Raw genomic sequence first — 14,874 nt, forward strand, 5'->3', positions numbered from 1 at the left:
AGTCCTAGCATTTAAAAAATAGGTCCAGAAAGGATCTCAGTAAGCTATGCAGTTCACTCATCTGACCCAATAATATGTTTTTCTGAAAGCTGTTTTTCAGCCTTTTTTTTTATTTTCAAAGGCTTCCTTAATGCTCCAAGGCAATCTATTTCAGTGAGTCACAGCCTTATCAATCTGTAGACAATTAGCCATGTTGAGCCTGAATCTTCCTTCTTGCAATCTAAAGGTGTTACTTCTTGTCCTAAACACTATGAACACTGAAAGCATGATTCTGATTACTTTGCTCTTTGAAGCAGACTTATTAAGTATTTAAAACCTTAGAATAGCTCCCTTAAGTCTCATTTTCTCTAGACTCAGAAAAATCTCTTGAATTAATTTTATCTTTCTCCTCCTTTTTAGGCCATATCTTCCATATTTCTGGTCAGTCTCACTGGTCTGTACTGGAATTCTGCAATCTGTCTAATGGACAGATATTTTTCCTTGGATGTGACATCTGAAATTAGAAACAGTATTTTGGCAATGCCTTATTTATGATGAATAGAACAAAATTATTACAAAGCCATTATCGAAGATAAATAGGAGGGCTTCTTCACTCCCTTCTTTGATTGAGAGAAAGGTTAGTTAATATATGAGTCAGATAAATTGGCAATACCACAGAGATTAATAAATTCTAGTAGGATGCACACCATGATAAAAGAAAGAGGTATACTAAGTCCATTTGAGTGACCACATGTAGGAGCAAGTTTTCACATCTACCTGGCACAGGTGACAAAGCTTGCAGTCTGCTCCCCATGCAACAATAAGTAATGTCAAGCTTACCCTTTGGATTTTTGGTATAATACTTACATTTTAAGCTAAGCATTAGTCTTTGGTTTATATGCAAGTAAAATGAAAAGACTTTGATCTCATTCAGAATACAAAGGGTTCTGCTGATCTGGAGAGATGAGTCAGAAATGACTCATCACCTGTTTTTTGGCAAGATATTTAGAACATGGACAAATCACAAGGTGAATGGTAGGAATAATTTGAAACACTATGCTCTCATCATTATTTAAAGGCTCTATTGGTTTTATGATGTTAGACATTTCTATTTTTCTGAAGCCTCACAGATAAACCAGAAGACAGAAGGTTTCTCCTCAGTGTAAGATTTTTACTCTCTTAGGTTCCACAGATGGTGACATTCTGCTAGGTAATACAGCCTGTGTAGTAGAACCTATCAGAGACACCAGTTGCTATCACCTGTGATCTCTTGGAGTACAGAAACCAAAGATGACTCATGGTGTACAGATTCCAAAAGAAACCTTCCGGTCAAACATTTCTGATTGTGTTGTGCCCTTTTTAAAGGGTGTCTGTAGTGTCACATAGAACCAAATAAGTGTCAATCACTTAAATACATTAAGCATCCATTATTCAGTATCCTGACTGTATCACAACAATAGCATTTAAAGTCAGCCAATTTCTGGACAGAGGTTTCAGTCTCAGTACCAAAGGAAAACAGTTTCTTCTTTACTGGAACCACTTTCTATAGCTTAATGCTTTTATTAAAAAAAACAAGCAATTGCTAGTTACTCTACTTTTTTTTTTTTTTTTGTAAGAGTATTGCAGATAACAGAAATGAGACTAACCAGAAGTAGTATTTCAAGTCTAAGCCAGAAATGTCTTAGAGAAATGAGAGTAACACATGGACAAGAAAACCACTGAGACAGATTGCTGAGTTAAGTGTTATGTATCTATTAGCCGGATTCATAAGGACGTGGGGGATGTACACTATGCCAGGAGGGTCCCTGCCAACTAGAAACTCAAGTGCACTGGAATGTTTATCCTATAGCAGCTTAGTCCATAAGCTTTCTTTCCTCTTACCTCTGAAATATAAAGACGTTTTTCTTTCTCATTTAGCAGAGGACAGAAGTACTAATTGCTTATGGCACTATTAAATTAAGATCAGGTAGGGACCAGTTAACAGTTGTGTTCTTTTGCCAGCTTCATCTCTGAGAATCTGCAGTATGATTCTTATAGCGAAGTTAAAGGTTTACTTCAGAAGATATCGAAAGGAAAATTCTTCATTGCAAAAATGAAAGCAATTCATTACCTCATTTGCCTTAACACAGACATGAAGAAGTACGTTGTCCAGAAACACAATTCTGAAGAAAGCTGGAGGGGAAAAAAGCAAAATAAAACACTGCCTTGATCATAGTTTTTGTACCTCATTTAATCAGCTTTGTATATTTATTTTCTCTCATCTGATCTTATTGGCCACAGAAAAATCAATCGTCTTAAACTTGCATCACAAGTTATGATAATTGTATTGTTATTAGTAGTGTAATTTAACTTTCATGCCTATTTTAATTTCATTTCTAACAATCCAAATATTCTGACTTACCAAAGGTATCCTGTTTCCATATTCTTTTGAAGACAATGAACTGGCTTGAAACAAAAACCAGTGCCTCTCTTCTGAACAAGAGCATGTCTTTTATGTGTGTGTGTATGCCATCCTTACATCTCCTTTCTAATTCTCATCACCCAAGCTAATTCCATCCTTTTTTCTCCAAAACACATCTCAGACTGGGATTCCTGATCTCACACTCACCAGCATATCAGACACTTCCAATTCTGCACCTCTTGCACCTTCTCAAATGTTTTTTGAAAGGGAAAGTACTGTCCTGTGAACGTTAGTGCCACACACTGGGTTACCTCAGATTCTGTGTATACTTTTAGAGGAACCAGAAGCCCAGCCTCCACTATGCCTTCCCAGGAGGAAGCACCAAAGCTAAAAGTGAGCCCTTGAATTCTGCTAACTCCTTTTGTTGGTCCACCTGCCACTGGTTGTGGTTAAAACTGAATGCAAGAAATACAGAGAAGAAATGGCTCTATGCACAGAGCAAATCAGGTCTTGCACAAACTTTGTTAATTTGGACTTACCTTAAGTAATGTTACGCCAGTCCTTTCATTTTGAATTTTAGACTCACCGTCTAACTTTGTCATGGAGGAAGAACTCACAGGAAGAGGATCCAAGTAGTTCATTTTGACTAGTTTAACACCACCATAACATCCAGAGGTCTCCAGAGGCATGGAGGGAATTGGGTCCTTACAGAAAAATCTGTAGTCTGGTTCTGTATGCACTGTATGCATAGGAGCAAGTAATCCAACATATATTGTAAAAGAAGGCAACGAGGAGATCGGAGACTCTTGATAGGAAAGGTGCTGAAGACCTTACTTAAACCTGAGAATATTATTCATAAAAGGTATATCTACTGTAGCAGCATAAACTTCAGTGTAGGCTAATTTGGCCTACTTCTTGACAAAAAAAAAAAAAAAAAAAAAAGTGGTGAGTATAGAAAGTGAGTATAGAAAGTATAGAAAGTATAGAAAGTGAGTATAGAGTGGTGAGTATAGAAAGTATTTTAACTGTGTTCTTTTGTGTGCTTTTCTGTGCTCCTTAGCATCCCTTGGTAGCTGTGAATTGAAGTGTGATCACAGATTTAAATGGGTTGTAATTTCTCAGCGGGTTGTTACCAGAATAAGAGTGATATGCCTTATATGGAGATATATTATTGTTGACAACAGCTCAATCAACATTCAAATGACCCGCCATTACTGTTTTTGAAAGACTGAGACACCGTCAGTTACAGTTACATCCACTTCTGAAACATGCCCTGAACCAACCTTTGATGAAATTTGTACATTCTTTTCCCCTTGCTCTTAGAGTAACAATTAGTCACATATTATGTATACATAAATAACAGACATCTTAAGGTGGATTTTGAATACATTCATACTTAAACATATCTTTGAAGCAAGCTATTGTAACTTGAAAATATCTAATTGGAAATACGTATTAGCAATAGTTTATTAAACACTGAGGTTTGCTACTTGTTTCTGAATTTAAAAATTGGTTCATTATTTCTAAAGAGTTTAAAGGAAACCTGAGATGAGAAAGTTGCTGGCAAAGTTGTCACCAGATATAAATGCTGCCAATGCTTTAGTAAAAGATAAAATGTTATTTTTACCTTCTTATTTTTTCTTTATATTAGTTTTTAATACTCATTTTTTAAAAGGAAACTAAATGAAAAACTGTAATGTAAAATAATATAACAGTAACTTTAGACAAGCTCATTTGCATCTTTTTTTTTCAGTCAAAGCAAAATGAAACTAAACAGTATTAAAGTGATTTTTTTTTATATACAAACAGATAGGCTAAACACCAAATGCTGACAATACAGCATACTGAACAAGCATAATTTCTGTAGTCTTCAAATTTTCTGTTAGGAAAATATATGAACAACAAATGTAAAATACAAGTGAATGATCAATAAGTGCCAGCTTCAATAGTGCAACATTTTATTAATGACAGAAATTATCTGGTTTTAACACTGCTTGTGTTACAAAAAATGCAGTGGTAGTAATAATGGCAGCAAAGGGGGATTTGGCACTGAATATATAAAATAGCAAAAGCACATCTCAGTGGTCTTCCAAATGGATCAACAAAAAGTTATTAGTGGAAAATAAAAAAATAATTCCTTTCAGTTATTTAAACTGGCCAATCAAAGAGCAGAATAAAGATTTGTTTATGTAAAATAGTGCAATACAATTTACACAAGGTTATCTTAGGAATGTTACCTTTTTTCAAGTCAACTGATGTAAATGTAAACACAAATATGCTAAGATACATTTAGCAACTTGCACAGGTGTGCATTTGTTTGCATTCAATTCAACTGCACAACATATAAATGTTTAGTACTAAAAGGTGCACTTTTAAAACTAGCTTTATTTGTGGCTTGCTTACATACTTGTAGCCTAATTTGGGGGGGGGGGGTGTTTTGGTTTGTTTTATATTAGATCGACAATGGCAGTGTTCCTAAAAAAACACATTTGTGTGGAATGTCTAAGTTTCTTATTTAAAAACTCAACAATCTAAAATGTAATATAGTACAGTGATGTTTATCTTACTATTAGGCTTTACACGAAGTTTTTATGTTCTGCTTTCCATATATATATTTCAGGATGTACATCAAACTTGAAGGCAATATAAGTTATGTCTGTGATGGGAGAAAATATGTGGGGCACATTAAAATACGCTAGCCATTTTGAAACAGTAGTTTATGTCTTTTTTTTTTAAAAAAAAATCTTTAATTCTCCTAAAGTTTTACATACAAAGAATAAATGAAATACGATCTTATTTCCTTAAAATTTACTACCAGAAATCGGTGCAAGATAAAAATCTATGATGTGGTTGACTTGTTTTTAAACAGGAACCTGAGTAAGGGCAGGAAATATAGCATTATGACTAAAAGAATAAAATTCCTTAATAATTTAAGTAGCTGAACAGGTTTTTAATGTTCTATCACAAAACAGCAAGGCAACAGATGATAATGGCCTTGTATTCAATGAATTATCATGAACACCCACTGCAAACCTGAATATTTTCTGCAAAAATAAAACATCAGATTATGCACAATAATAAAAAGCATCAGAAATAGATGCACCTGGATTTTTTTTTTCTTTTTTAAACCACAAATATCAGAATTCAGCATTTCTGTCACAGTCCTTGAACAGTTGCTCTGAGATGACTACATTAAGCACACTACTGCACTAAGTAGACACCCCACAACAGGCTTGCACTGCAACGGTAACATAGTTTTCATATAGGCACAGACTTTTTCTTATTCATGTTCAAAAATAACATGAAATAAACAACTCAAAACAATATTAGGATTCATCCCACATTTCCTTATTAGCAAAAAGTTCTTGCCACTTTGGTAATTGAAGTCACTGAATGTTTTTAAAAATTGCAGGTACCTCAAGGAAAATAAGAGTTCCATATTCAGCAAGGCAGCATTATATCAGGATATTTTATACCAACTAAGGCATAAAGAACTTTGCATCAGGGTATACAATACTCAATATTTGAATAAAGTTTCATACTCTGTGTGGCGAAAGTGCATAGGAGTGGGATTCCAGTAGAGTAGAAAGAATCCTCTCACAGTATTAAGGCCTTTCAATTTTATGTGAACTGTGTCAGGCTAAAGTCAGCACAGTGGAAAAAAAATAGGCTATCATCATACTGGACACCACTGAAGTTTTCTTAGCATGTTTTGTCTTCTCCTAGTTGTCGCTCATCTTCTTCATCAGCTTCCTCAATAACCTGAATTTCATCTGCTTGAGGTAAAGATGAGATCTCAGTCAGCAGTTTAGCTCCTTCAGCTTTATTTTTTTCTTCCTCTTCAATCACTTTCTTCCATATTTTGTGATTTTCACTGAGATGGTGTATTAGCTGGCAAAATATTCGTCTACCTTTTTTTCTTTGAGCTTCTGTAAAATTATAAGCACATTTAATTGTTTGAGATTAAAAATAATTGTATTTTACACATATAAAACCAATGGCACGTTGTAAGAGATGTAAATTTGAGCAAAAAACATGGATGCTTATTCAGAATATTTAAATAGTGACATGGCAAAGGATAACAATGAGTTTCTGTTTCAAATTGCAAGTCTCCTGGTATTAACAAAAATTTTATTAAAAGAGTAAAATTTATGAAGCAGCATAATCGCAAAATCTACAATATTTGTACTATACAATTTCAACCATCATTGCTATGTCTGAATCTATTAACCATATGTGCCAACTGAAATACAGAAACTTACTTAAAATAAGATCATCTTCCATTTCTTCATCATCACTCTCTAATGGTGCTCCATCATCATCTTCAGTACTTTCTGTATCCTCCTCCTCTTCATCAACCCATTGCCCTGGAAGCAACCCAGCTGCATTATAGGAATTACAAAGGGGGCCAACTATATGAGTGATGAAAGATTCTTGCAGTTTTGCAAGCTGTGGAGAAGAACGATCCATGAAGGGGCTTATAGGTAATCCAAGACTTGCTTCTTCATCACCCTGAAAAAGAAATGAAAAAAATTATCAGAACTTCTCACAAAATTAACTTCAAATTTTTATTTTAAAGATTACTTTTAAGGAAACAAGTAAACATCACATGGATTGTATCTTTTCACTAGAGGTAATAATAGTATAGACTAAGTGAAGGAAGACGTAACCAGACCAATTTAAAATAAAGACACATTATGGGTCAGACTTGCATAGCCCATAATCCTCCCTTCAGCTTTGCTGCGAGATACCCTTATGCGTGGATGGAGACCTAGTTCTACTGGAGCTGCTATTGCTCTGCCTCTACAGGACAGCTTCAGGGTAGGAAGAGATTTGACTTCAATTGCTGAGCTGACGAACAGAGAAAATGGGAAAGTAATCACGTAGAGTAAGGCATTCTGGTAAATGGCTTCCCTCAAAAGTCATAGAAGAATGAAATGAACTATAATATCCAGAATAACGTGGTTTGGTTTTGAGTTTTTTCCCATTTTACAGATTGGAGAAGAAAAAAATTGAACAGTTGCTCATACACAACTCGGAGTTATAATCATTTATGTCAGCACTTCTGTGGACCTGATAGTTTTATGAAAAAGTTTTTCCTAAAGGAGCAACTTAGAATACTAAGGTCTTACAGTAAGTGTAAGCACTTCAGATTATCATTGCTATTGCTTAAATCTCCCAAGTGATTTTGTTCTTTACTTTTCTAGTTTGAAAAAACTTCCTAGTTTGAGAAATATTTTTCAATCCTTGGTTGTTGCCTCGTAAATAGGTAACTCCTCAGAAAATTGACTACAGAAAAATAAGAGAGTAGAAATGTAGAATATATTTTGGGGGCTTACAGAAGGTGTAAATGTAAAAATAGGCAACACATTTTCAGACTTCTTTCCTGTTAGTCTTGATAGGATTATTTATCAAAGTTTCACTGTAAAAATCTTATTTACATTTTAATACTGTTAGTTACTAATGTGTATTTTTAATATTTAATTTTGAAAGTTTTGAAATATCCTCTGTCTTTGCACTAAAGCTGAATATACATTTTCAGTCGTATGGATTCTATACATTTTCTTTGACCTGCAAACATACCAGTGAACTTAACTCCCCAAAGTGGAAGAAGTTATTTTGGTTTATCAGCATCATCCTAAGAAAAAAAAACTGAAAGAAAATAAACTAATATCTAAAAAATGGACAACATTGGCAGGGAGCTTGTTTTCAAGCTTCTAACACAATTGATAGGAAGTAAAAGGTTATTTTAGCATGCTACCCATAAAAATAAATTTTCAGTATTCAGAAAGAGAAGATGGAAACACCTTACCTGAAGATTTAATACAAGGAATAATCTCTAATTTAGTTATACATTTGGTAATGCAAAGAATTTATCATCTGCCTGTCATTAAAAAAGAGTAAATTACACTTTCCATACCCACCTGTTCATAAAATTCATTAACAATGCCTTCTGTCCATTTCAGATGCAGCTCTCTAACTTTTGCTGGGCCATTAATATCTGCCAGTTTGATGCATATTTGACAGGCCAGTAGGCGATCATTTTCATTGCTCCATTCTATACCATGACTGTTGATATCATTGACCTGGGTTGAGCACATACATTTTTAAAAATTAAGTTAAAACTATTCATCAATCTTTTTTTTTCCAGGCTTTGCACAACAGACACTTTCATTATTTTTTTCTATATCACTTTTTGTCTTACATAGTCAAAAAAAGTAATTTACTATCTCTCAGAAGATGGAAATGTGAGATATGACCAAGGTCTCCTGTCGGTCCCTAAGTCACATCTGCTAGGCTTATTAGACAATCTACAAAATAATCTGCAATTGGTTTGTACAAAGGAAATACTCTATTTGCATTTTTTTGGTAACTTGAATTTAAATAATATAAAACTTTAAATGCAAGTTATTAATACTAACAACTACTGAGTAGCAACACTAACATCCATATATCATGACCAGCTCAGTGTAGACACTAAAACATAACAAACCTTGGCATTAAATTCTGCAAGGAAATCAAAATGCTTCTTGAGATCTGTGGCAAGGATTGCTTCAATCACTAAGAAACGAAAACGCTTGAATTCTACATGATCAAGATTTGATAAAAAGTTGTATTCTGGTCGTGATAAGAAAAGATTCCAAGCAGAAGCAGCATGGTGATTTTCTAAGACTGATCTGTCATTGTAGAGAACAGCCTACAAGAAGAAGAAAAAAAAAAAAAAAAAAAAAGAGGATCATAAATGACAGAGTAAAGTTTTAAAATTATAATTAAACATTCTGAGGCTTAAGGGCTAGTCAGAAACAAGTCTTACTTCAAAAAAAAAAAAAAAAAACCAACAACTATTGGAAATTATGTTTTGCCTTCTAGTTTTGAGGGTTGAAGTGAAACAAAAATGGAAGTTGAGAAACAAAAAACCCATACAATTAGTAAAGTTTTTTCTTTCCTTAAAAGTCCTTTACAATATCTTAGTGACACCTACATTCACAATGTAGGCACAAACCACTTAAAATGTAGACTTTGCACTTTGGGCAGTATGTGTGGAACACACACACTGACATTAAAGAAGAAAGAAAAAAAAAAAAAAAAAAAAAAAAAAAAAAAGGAAAAAACCCAAACCAAAACCCAGATCTAAGTATATGCTTTTAATTCCTCTTAATTCCTGGATTGTTTTTTAAAAAAAAACAAACAAACAAAAAACCCAAAAAAAAACATAAAAAGAACTCCAAAGCATACAAGAACTGCGGTTAATGCAAAATGGCGTGGAGTATCACTAGCTTTCAATGTGCTACGTTTAATGCTGCTGCTGAGTACATTTTAACTGCAAATGAGTTAACTAAAATATTAAAACCGTAGTAGATTTTACTCACAACTCCTGTGCTTATACAAAACTTCCTAGAATACAATTAATTGAATATAGATTAAATAGGACCTGAAAAAAAATTCTTTAGAAAACTGCAAAAATAATCTTCATGTTTTGAGGAAAGGAAGAGATCATTAGCAAAATGAATGTGTATATTTTTGAAAACTGGAGATGAATGTCTGTGTTGTTTGTTTTTATTCTTCCTTGTATACTGTTTTCAGCAGAAATACAGAACTGCCTACATCCTAAACTTTCATAAGGAATTGTTGAAAACTGACCAGAAAGTTCACTTTTAAAGTCTCCATCTCCTGACAAGTTGTATTGGTTTCTGATTTACAATTATTATTGTTGATGTTGTTGTTAATATTATTAAAGTTTCTTGTCTCTAACTTATTAAGAGAGATCCAAATAGCCATCATAAATATTCTTCCCCAGATGAATATTCCACTCTTTAGATAAAAATATTTCACCATGTGGTTTAGGCATCTTCAGTGCTTTTCCTTCCAATTCTTCCCTGCCCCACCTTTCTTTTTCCTATCTGCTATTTTGTTTAGCTTTACTCTCCTTCACCTCTTTCATTTTAGCCTTTTAGACCCTGAAGAGCACAGCATCTCCTTTCTTTCTACTCTCTGTTCTAACAACAAAGTTGAATACAGGAGATAAGAAATCAGCAAAGCATCTCCTTGCTTTTATTTTATTCTCTCTCCCTTAAAGGTAATGTCTATTTACCATAAAGGATTACAGAGATTAGGCGATGCAGTTAATTGGACTATTAGAGGAACCTGTGTTTTTACAGTAATTGCAGACACCACTATGATTTCAGAGGACTCCCAAAATGTAAAATATCTATGAATTAGCTACTTAGACAGTCCTCGGGCCAGCTCTTTATGAAATAATCTTTTACTCTAATCTGCATTGATTTATGTTATTATTTTTAATTTTGTAAAATGAAAATTATTTTTACACACATACATAACCAATATGTACAAGACACATTGGAATTTATCAGGGGAAAAAAGAAGTATTACACAAGTTAAGTACAAATTAATTTCCCCATTTCTCAAGTCAGGCGAATGATCCTAAACAGGCTAGTGTTGGATAGGGATAGTAGGGTATACATAGCATGGATATAGAAGAGAAAAATTTTCATTATTCTGATTTCAGATACAGACAAATAATTTTCTGGTTAAAGAATTTCTTACCTGAGGTGCATTTGTAGCTACTAGAAAAGCATTTGTACGACCAGGATGATCATAATCATGCATGGCAGCTGCTACATATAAAGCCATCAATTCCAAAGCAGGAATGTTTGATGCCAGACAACCATAACTGTCATCAGCAATAGAACAACTTTTTGAAGAAATATAGCTGACTTGAACAGGAGCAATACCACTGGCTTCATCTAAGAAAATTGAAAATATAAAAATAAAATATTTTTTAGAACATTATTTCGTTCATATTTTTAATACATTTTAAATGACTCAGCCAGGTAGTATTGCAAACATAATCTTAATATAGTTATCCTTGTAATTGTGGAGCTGAATAACTGGCAAAGAAAGACTTATGCTTTAAAAAAAAAAAAAGTCATACTATTGTTTATAGATAAACCAGCAATTTTGAAGAAAAGTTGAAATGCCAGTAAGTCGTAAATTCGTCATCACCACACGGGCTGTCCAAAAGGGTAGATGCAGTCTTACAAATATATAAAAAGCTTTAGCTGTTTCATGACATTACACAAGGAGGGCAAAATCCTACAGGACATTGTGGAGCCTGTAAGAAGTGTCCCAAAACTGGAAAGCGGAATGTTCCTGTTCTAAAACCCATGCTTTACCTACTACTACATACAGATATACCCCAGAGTCCATTTTTTCAGACAAGATTTCCCATTACAATGCTGAGGGATAACTATCATTCACACAAATAAAGGAGACTTTCAGAAGAGCTTTGAACAGTCATAATCAGGAAAGAAATATTTTTAATTCACCACAGTCAGAGCTCACTCTTGCCACGCAATTTTAGAAAAAGAAATGTAGATTTTACACTTTTGGCAATATTTGTGGGGCACATATCCACACTCACTGCCCTCATGGGAAGAGGAGAGGAAGGAAGAAAAGATTTGCCTTGGTCCTTGAAACTCTGTGGTGCCTTAGAAGACATAAAACAGAGGAAGTCACTCTCTTTGTAGCTACAGTGCACTCGTGCTGCAGAAGGCTGGTTCAGAGGAATGTTTCAGCAAGCACAGAAGGCAATCTAGTGGAACAAAGGACACTGGCTGTCTAGTCTACGCCTCTTGATTGCAGTAGACTTGTCATTTAGATTAGAAAGCAACCATAACAATCTAAGCTTTTAATTATTAAAATGCACTTGTAGGTATTTGTTCCATGGAAGGGAACGAAGAGAAGGAGAAAAACTAGCAAAAATGTACATCTCGGAGTCCAAACTACAGATCTTGGAAAATCCACATGGATACCACTGGTTACATATTACTGTAAAGGTCACTGTCACTTCTTTGCCTTCCCCTTACTGCCATGCTGCTAAAGACCTCTTGCTGTTATGCAGACCTGGAATTTCATTCGCTTCTTAAAATGACAGCACTAAAAGAGCATTCTACAGTTTCTCTCCAACCTCAGTGAGGCCAAGAAAGGATCAATCAGCATTTCCCTTACTATTTCTATAATTTGCCCATTTCTTGAACTTGCAGACCTATAGGAAAAGCTCAGGGAACAGTGGAAACTACTCCAAAAGGAACGAAACCCATTAAGTTAGAAATATTTGCATGATGAGTAGATTCACAGTTTTATTCTCCTCTCTCCCCTGGACAAAGTCACTTAAAAAAAAAAAAAAGCAATAGTACTTATTTCATCACTGCATAATAAAAGGGTCTCTTTTGCCTTAATAGAATAAGCGAGGAATAAAAATCCTAGTAACATTTATACTGGAAGAGTTCCAAAGCAATAAGACTATAATTTCTTATTTTAATTTCACTTTTATGTAAAGGGAAACAAAAGGATTTTTATCATTTTTCTTTCCTGCAGTCAAGTCTCCAGTCCCAACCCTTTTAACACTTGAAGAAAACTTAATAGGGTGCAATCAGTGGATATGGACAAACTTGGAAAAAAGAGAGAGGTGACAGCAGAAGGGCTAATTAGTAAGGAAGAAACAACATATACTGTATGATGTTCTGTACAGTTCACAAATTACTTCTTAAAATTACAGCCCTTTAAAAGTCACATGACTTGCATCTTGTCTTTTTTTACTGCATATATAAAGCAGAGTTCTTACAGAGTGCTTGATTTCCCCATTTTATTTTTCTTAAATACATACATTTTAGTATAAAAGTGTATATTTAGAATAATTATGCTTTACTTACAGTATATATTTGTTGTAAGAACTACAAATCTAAATTTAAAAGTTAATTCCATGAAGTCACAGACAACACAAAAGCAAACTTCATTAGAACTAATGTCATGCAAAATTTGAATTTGAAGTCCTTATTTCTCTTTCAGGGATGCTCTTATGCAATTATTGTTAGGCTACTCACTTCAATGCCTGAATGTCTGCATCCGATATCTAATACAGAATTCTAAAATACTAATTTTTACACAAAAACCATTAAGGAGAACTTCAATAAAGTTAAATACTTTTACTTTGGTATTTTTTCTTTGGTCTATTTAATTCCCCAATAAAGTTAAGAAATATTAGTCTAATGTATTTCAAATGCTAAAAATATGCTGACTGTAGCAGCATATAGAGATTTCATTCAGCATAGAAAATTTATTAAGTGAACCTGTATTCTTGGCTAACAAACTAACCACTACTCATCTAATCATTTTTCTAAAAAATCTACTGCATGATATTTCTGAATGGTGTGTACTAACACTGTGATATTTCTACTGCCTTATGTTAAAATACAAAAAAAAATTTGAGTGATAAGAATAACTAGATATTTTCTTCCAGAGTAATTTGTTCTAACTCTTGTAGTTTCATTAAAACATTCATACAGCAAAAGAAAAAAAATAACCTATGTGAATACATACCCATATCACTTTCCATTATATGCTCATTATGAATTTGCTGAAATCCAGGAATGGGCCGTGTTGTCAGATACCATACTGCATGAAGAACATCTGTGGCATGTATACGATTGTGATCTGAAAATTATCAAAATATAATCAAAACCATTATCTGAAATATAATCAAAAGGAACAAAAAGAAAAAAAGAAATGTAATGTATCAAATTTACTACAAGGGAGATTTTGATTAAATATAAAGAAAAACTTGAATTTAAACTGTTAGTAGAGGCTATATCACTGAACGTTTTTAAGAAACAAGTTAGATAAACATCAAACATCCTCTAAACATAGTTCATTCTACCTGAGAGTCAGGAAGGGATTAAGTAGCCTTTTAAATCAGTGATGGTGAGCCACTAGCATTGCTTCCAATCTGATACCTACAAGCACCTGGGTTGGTGCAAACATCTGTGATATGGGGTGTGGGGGTGGGGAGGTTGTTTTGTTTTGTTTTCCAGTACATTTGGCTGCCCTAAATAGCAAGATGAATAATTACTGTCAAAATTCTATATTTTCTTATTATTCAATTATGGGCCTAAACCAAATTTCTGTTAAGTCAACAAATATTCTCCCATTGACTTCAGTATGTTCGATTCAACCACTCAAATTCTTTAAGATTATATTCAACCTACATATTAACAAATTCAGTTTTGGAGTCCACCAATTTTTTGCTGCAATTCATTAAATCAGTTCTAAATTCTGACGAATGTGTTAATTAAAAATATACTAAGTTCAGACATTGTCTGCCCTGTATTAAACATTAAACTAATACACTAATAAAGAAAAACATATGTAATCAAATAGTACTTACAAGGAATATCTCGGTAGCCATTTTCTAGTGCACGGAAGTAATTCATGAATTCTTGAGTTGGGATTTTGAAAATTTCAAACAAACCAGTGTCTTGAAACAAGGTATAAGTTACCTAAATACATATTAAAATGAATTTTAGTCTGAAAAATACACCTAAGCATATTCTCCTCTTTCAACTTTAAAACTATTCCTGTTTTTAAAATTTTGCTCGCTGATAGAGATGGAAATTACTGAAATTCCATTAAAGATC

General features: G+C 33.6%; 1 protein-coding gene across 3 annotated transcripts in view; it reads right to left on the reverse strand.

Annotated features, from left to right (window-relative positions):
- Positions 1-4,169: 4,169 nt before the first annotated feature.
- PDE3B (phosphodiesterase 3B) overlaps positions 4,170-14,874 on the reverse strand; it is a 93,096-nt gene continuing 82,391 nt past the window's right edge. The window contains exons 8-14 of one of the 3 annotated variants that reach the window (XM_082318275.1): positions 14,625-14,736; positions 13,781-13,894; positions 10,946-11,145; positions 8,874-9,077; positions 8,305-8,466; positions 6,643-6,892; positions 4,170-6,309 (exon numbers count right to left, since the gene is read on the reverse strand). In XM_082318275.1, the coding sequence (XP_082174401.1) occupies positions 6,083-6,309; positions 6,643-6,892; positions 8,305-8,466; positions 8,874-9,077; positions 10,946-11,145; positions 13,781-13,894; positions 14,625-14,736 (1,269 nt within the window). In that variant the 3' untranslated portion in view covers positions 4,170-6,082. Of the gene's footprint in view, positions 6,310-6,638; positions 6,893-8,304; positions 8,467-8,873; positions 9,078-10,945; positions 11,146-13,780; positions 13,895-14,624; positions 14,737-14,874 lie in introns of all 3 variants that reach the window. The other 2 variants (XM_082318273.1, XM_082318274.1) reach the window with 2 other exon arrangements.

Source organism: Platalea leucorodia (assembly GCF_965183815.1).
Source record: "Platalea leucorodia genome assembly, chromosome: 7".
NCBI classification, from domain to species: domain Eukaryota; kingdom Metazoa; phylum Chordata; class Aves; order Pelecaniformes; family Threskiornithidae; genus Platalea; species Platalea leucorodia.